General features: G+C 52.1%; 1 protein-coding gene across 1 annotated transcript in view; it reads left to right on the forward strand.

The window, feature by feature from the left end:
- PDPK1 (3-phosphoinositide dependent protein kinase 1) overlaps positions 1 to 6,000 on the forward strand; it is a 46,072-nt gene that overhangs the window by 21,699 nt on the left and 18,373 nt on the right. The window contains exons 7-9 of the mRNA XM_014587042.2: positions 2,182 to 2,250; positions 2,484 to 2,580; positions 4,073 to 4,246. Coding sequence (XP_014442528.1) covers positions 2,182 to 2,250; positions 2,484 to 2,580; positions 4,073 to 4,246 — 340 coding nt within the window. The remainder of the gene's footprint in view (positions 1 to 2,181; positions 2,251 to 2,483; positions 2,581 to 4,072; positions 4,247 to 6,000) is intronic.

Genomic DNA, 6,000 nt, shown 5'->3' on the forward strand with positions numbered 1-6,000 from the left:
TGCCCCTCCTCTCTGGGCTGTTCCTTATTGAAAAGTGGGTGCTTTTCTTTTTCTTTTTTTTTTTTTTTTGAGAGGGTTTTGCTATAGGGCATGTGCGCTTGCCAGAAAGACAGAGACAGACAGACAGCTCTGCCTCCAGGGAAGATAGCCACACCACAATCCCTTTTCCTCCATTCTCCTCTTGGGATCTTGGGCGCACACACACACGTGCCCAGCGTGAGTTTTAAGCCACCAGGTCCGGGACTTGAACCATGGTCAACTACATGGGAGTTCAGTGACATAGCCATTACGCTAACTGCAGATCCCGAAAAGTGGTGCTTTTCTACCCACCTTTTTCTTACATTTCTCCCCAATTTAACTACACCAAACAGTAAAAATAACCAAGTATAAAAATTAGTTGAAGGGGGACCGACAGATGGCATAGTTGTTACCTTGCTAGACTCCCACATGGCTGACCATGGTTCGAGTCCCAGACCCAGCGGCTTGTAGCACTCTGCGCACATGTGTGCATGCCCAAAATCCTGAGAGGAGAATGGCGGAGGAGGGATTGCAGTGTGGCCATTTCCCCCCCCCCGGGGGGGGGTGTGATTTCTTGCGTTCTGTCTCTCTGGCAAGCACGTGCCCTTTAGCAAAAATCTCTCTCTCTTAAAAAAAAAAAATTAGTTGAGGATCCAGCAAATATTGTGGTAGTTAGGGTACTAGAATCCCATATGACCAGGCGTGGTTCAAGTTTTAGACCTGGTGGCTTGAAAATCATGCTGGTGTGTGTGCATATATCCCAAAATCTCAGGAGGAAAATGGAGAAGGGATTGCAGTGTGGCCGTTTACCCTGGAGGGTGATTTCTCACTTTCCTTCCAACTCCCTCTCTCTGGCAAGTACACATGCCCTATGGCCAAAAAAAAAAAAAAAGTTACTGAGTGTTCTAATCTGTTGCTTTTTAAAAATGTGTGCTAGAGCATGTGTGTGTGGATAAGAGAGAGGTCGATGAGTACCCTGTGCAGGGTTGGTGCTGCTGGGACCCCATTCCTCCAGTCCCCAGGCTGTTGGATCACAGGCACTGGTGCTCACACCCAGCACGTTTCAGGCTGACGGAGCTTGGGATTGGACTAGGGCATCCAGCTTGTCTTGAGCAGTACTTTACCACCGTGTCACGAAGCTGGCCTAGAGGGTGCCTTTTTATACTCCCATGAAGTGCCTCCTCCTCTGTGCCCTGGCCTGCAGGTGCCACAATAGAGGTTAAGAGGACAGAGCCTCCCCAAGGTCCCAGCCCCCTGGCCTGTGGTCTCCAGTGGTGGGCTTCACCCATCCTACGTCTCATCTTCCAGGATGCCAAGCTGTGGCCCTCACAGACACCCTGACATCTGCGTGTACTTGCACTCGGATGGAGGAGCTAGGGGTAGAAGGGGACTCAGAGAGAAGATTAAACGTGGGGCCTGGAACTCTGAGCCTCACAGGGGGTGGGGAGCAGGGGCAGGGGAGAGCAGGCTGTGAGGATCCGATAGCCAGGACACTTGGGCAGGTCAGCTACCTCTGGAAACTACATATGGAAATTCACAACGGTCAGGTTTTTCTTTCACAACGGATAAACTATTTCTAAAGAAGGAGCAGGACTTTTCACAGTGAAGTCCAAGCAAGAAAGATCAGCTTGCCTTGTGCACACCCTCAGTAGTCTGTTTGACATGTGAGAGTCTGGCCTATCCTGGGGCAACCTGGCCAGTGCTTGGGAGAGCGTCTGCATTTAGCACTCTCTGCCTTGCCCTCCTTCCCCTCTCTTCTCCTGAGCTCTGGAAAGAGAGCACTTGTTTGTTGGGTTGATCCTGATCTTTCCTGGAGCCGCTGCCTGCAACCACTGGGCACAGCCTGGTGGTAGGAGGGGACTTCAGGATGAGGCAGAGTTTAGGAAGTTGGTAACCACCACTGGAAGCCAAGTGGCAGGTTTGCCCACTGTGGGGGTAGGGAGGGAGAGTGAGCTGGCCCCTTAGCACCTGTCGAGAGTGGGATCTGCTGGGCCCAGGTTCTCTGAGAGACCCCTCCAGGAGGGCAGTTCTCACCCTCACACGTAATTGGTCTCCAAGAACAAATTGGTGGGTGAAACCAGGATGATATAAACGCAGTGAGAAATACTCCTCACTCACATTTTACAGTAGCCGTTTTTGTTGTTTTTTTTCTCTACCTTAAAGTTCAGACCTCTGGGCTCTTGGATGCATCATCTACCAGCTGGTGGCAGGACTGCCGCCCTTCCGTGCCGGGTAAGGACAGCATCTTCCCCAGCCCTCCTCCCCACAGGGCCACCTGTCCCTACCTGACAGAGAGGTGGGAGGGCAGTACTAGGCAGGCCGAGTGGAAAAGCTTCCACCACAACTCACACACTCAGAGGCCCCATGGCCGGCCAAGCGCTGTGTTGGCCCCAAAACCGCACTTCCCCATGCCGGGCAGTTTGGAGGGCTCTGCCCGCAGTGACTTTTTTGTTTTAATTTTACAGAAATGAGTATCTTATATTCCAGAAGATCATAAAGTTGGAGTATGACTTTCCAGAAAAATTCTTCCCTAAGGCGAGAGACCTTGTGGAGAGGCTTCTGGTAAATAGTCCTCAATTCCCTCTGGTGAGGTGAGCTGGCAGCCACAGCCCAAGTCCCCCTGGACCTGTGTGCAGAGTGAGAAAGTGGCGCTTCGGAGCTGGTGTGGGCGTACAGTCACATCTCACGTCATTTTAACATCCTTGCGGTTTCCAAATGCCCGGCTCCCCACAGGATAGCACTTTAGCAGGAGTAACAGAAGTGAGACGGAGTCACCGTACCGCTCTGCGTGTGCTCAGCCACGTGGTACAGCGTCCCCGGTTACTGCTGTGGAGAGGCTGGGCCACTGCAGTGCCAGTGGCTTAGATCCTGCTTCAGGCGTTGCTGTAGATGGCAGCTGAGTGAAGGGTTTTTTTTTTTTAGTTTCTTGCTGTCAGGCACATGTACTTCCCAGAGACAGAAAGACAGAGAGAGGGAAAGTGAGAAATCACAATCCCTTCTCCTGTTAGGATTTTGGGCACATATGCACATGACCTGGCATAATTTTCCAACTGCTAAGTCCAGAGTTTGAACTACAGTCAGCCATGTGGGAGTACCAGTGCTTTAACCACCATGCCACCTGTTGTCTCCTGTTGAAGATTTTAAAGAGCCCAGGTAGTATAGCAAAGAGGAGAGCATTACCTAGGAAAGAAGTATGGCTTACAGTCGAGGAGCCGACGCACCTCCACCCTGGTGTGCCTTTGGTTCCGGGCTTTCCTCGACCTTTTGGGAGTAGGGTCAGGCTTACTGGTGGGTTGGGGCTGGCCCCAGTGTAGCCTGCAATGGGGCTGGGAGGAGGCTGTAGTCAGCTGCCTGGTCTTAGCTTGACTTTGGCTTTCCCTTTAGTGAGACGTGGGCTTGATCCCTCCTGAGGGTACAGGGAGAGCTCAGTCCTGGAGGAGATGGCTCTGCGACCCCGACCCCGTGAGAGACACAGGGTGCCAGCGCAGCTTGTGTGAGCGCCTGCTGTCCAGGCTTTTCACTCTCCGTTATTCAAGACAGTAGGTTACTTTTTCTTATTTTAGGATTTTTAAAAAAATTTTGCCAAAGGGCACTTGTGTTCACCAGAGACAGAGCGAGAGGGGGACAGGAAAGCAGCCCCGTGGTGCACGGTCACGCTGCAGTCCCTCCTTCTTCATGTCCCTTTCCGTCGGGGTTTTGGGCACAGACACATGTACATGCCCAGTATGTTTTTCAAGCCTCCAGATCCAGGACTCAAACTGTATAGTTGGTCATGTGCAACCCAGCTGCCTTAGCCACCATGCCATGGGCTGGCTCTGTTTCAGGATTTTTGACTCTGTATTTTACAAGAAAATGGGATATTGTTTTTCATGTTTTAAAATCCAGACTTTCACCTCTAGAGCCTGGAGACAGCAGAATGGCAGGCAGGCCTAGGGCAGGCAACGGCCTGCTTTTGCTAGGTTACTGAAAGCTGAAGCGAATCACCCCAGAGGTGTCCTTGTCGTCAGCATTGCGTTCTCACCCTGACAATGACTTGTGTTGACTGTTACTTTAGGTTTTAGATGCCGCAAAACGCTTAGGCTGTGAAGAGATGGAAGGGTACGGGCCTCTTAGAGCTCACTCGTTCTTCGAGTCCATCACGTGGGAGAACCTGCACCAGCAGACACCCCCGAAGCTCACGGCTTACTTACCAGCCATGTCGGAGGATGACGAAGACTGCTATGGCAATGTAAGCCGCTGGGTGCGTCGGGGCTGCCAAGTCAGCCTGAGTGCTGCCGGCCATGTCATGAAGGTGGGGCGCAGGCACACGTGCACAGGAGGCCCAAAGTGCATGGGTAGTGGCTCAGACGGGAAGATGTCACCATCCAGGCCATTGGTGGCCAAGCACTTTGCTGCCACGAGACAGTGGCTGGTGAGTCCCTGGAGCCTCATTCCCTCAGTTCCGGACAGTTCGGTGAACTTTCATCCAAGAATGTGCTGGGAACCAGAGGCGGGGTGGTCTGGAGCCAGGGACCAGTTGGCCCCTGTGCTGGACCCAGGCTCCAGGCCTGAGCCTCCTGGGGGCTCACCGTGCTCTCCTGGGCTTGGGACCTTTCTCCATGTACCTGTGTGTGTTCGAGAAACCGGAATTGCTTCTGCCTCGCATGTCTGGAGATGGTCACTCAAACGCCCAGTGGGCTGCAGAGTGCAAGGCAGTGGGTCTGGGTCCAAGGGAAGCCTCCAGTCCCTGCTCCAGCCACCTGTCTGCTGAGACTCGGTGATAAACAGGGTCTTCAGTGTACTGCGGCCTCTTCCCTTTTCGTCATGAAGTCAGGAAAATCCAGAGCAGGGAGAGCCACATGTGTGAGCTGTGGCGTGCCTGCCAAGGCCTGCTGTCTTCCAGTTTTACCCAAGCCCTTCCCAGTTTTTAAATTTAACTGTAGAAGTTTTTGTGTCACTGATAATTCCATTTAAAAAAATTATTAATTTTATTTTTTATTATTCTTCAATTTGACCAGAGAGAGAAAGGGGAGGGGTAAGCTGCCAGGTCTAGGATTCAAACTGCAGCTAGCCATTGGGGAGTTCAGCATCTTAACTACCGTGCCACCTGCCAGCCCTGATAATTCAGTTTTTATTATTTCACTTCTGTCATTTTGGCTTATTCTAGCCAATTACGGTGTGTAGAGTTCTATTTCTGTTGACTAAAGAATTCTGGACTTTTTCTGGAAGGTCATTCATAGCTAGTTTGAAATTACTACAGGCATCACCTCTTGGACATCAAGCATTCTTTTTTTTTTGGGGGGGGGGAGAGGTTTTTGCTATAGGGCGCGTGCGCTCGCCAGACAGACAGAGAGACAGAAAGCGAGAAATCACCCCCTAGGGCGGATGGCCACGCCGCAATCTCTTCTCCTCCATTCTCTTCTTGGGATCTTGGGCACATGCACACACGTGCCTGGCATGAGTTTTAAGCCACCAGGTCCGGGACGTGAACCGCAGTCGACCACATGGGAGTCCAGCGACATAGCCATTACGCTAACTGCTGGTCCCGACATCAAGGGTTCTTTGCATCTCCTACCCAATCTAGGGTACACTCTCCCCTTATTTGTTCCAAAATGCCACTTGTTGCCAGCCACGGTGGCCCTGCAGTGCCCTGCAGTGCTGAAGCAAGTGAAAGGTCCTGGGTTGCACCCCGGGTCTCTCCGTATACACTAGGTACCTGCGTTCATGATTCTGGCTGGGCTGGGTGTGGGCCACACCCTACAGACCGTCAGAGATGCTCTCTGTCTTTCTCACTCATGGAAGAAAATAAATAAACTTAAAATCATGCCTTTGGTGCCCAAAGATGAAGGGGGCCAGGCTTGGAGAACAGCATGTGCTAACCCCCCAACTGCTGCCCACCAGGAGCCCCCCACAGCCTTCACGTAGATGACAGGGACTACCTGGGTGTGACATCCTTGGGTCGTGGCCAGTGGGAGTCCATGGGAGCTGTAGGGCTTCCTGCTG

The sequence above is a fragment of the Tupaia chinensis genome, unplaced genomic scaffold, assembly GCF_000334495.1.
Source record: "Tupaia chinensis unplaced genomic scaffold, TupChi_1.0 Scaffold000178_1, whole genome shotgun sequence".
Classification (NCBI taxonomy): Eukaryota; Metazoa; Chordata; class Mammalia; order Scandentia; family Tupaiidae; genus Tupaia; species Tupaia belangeri.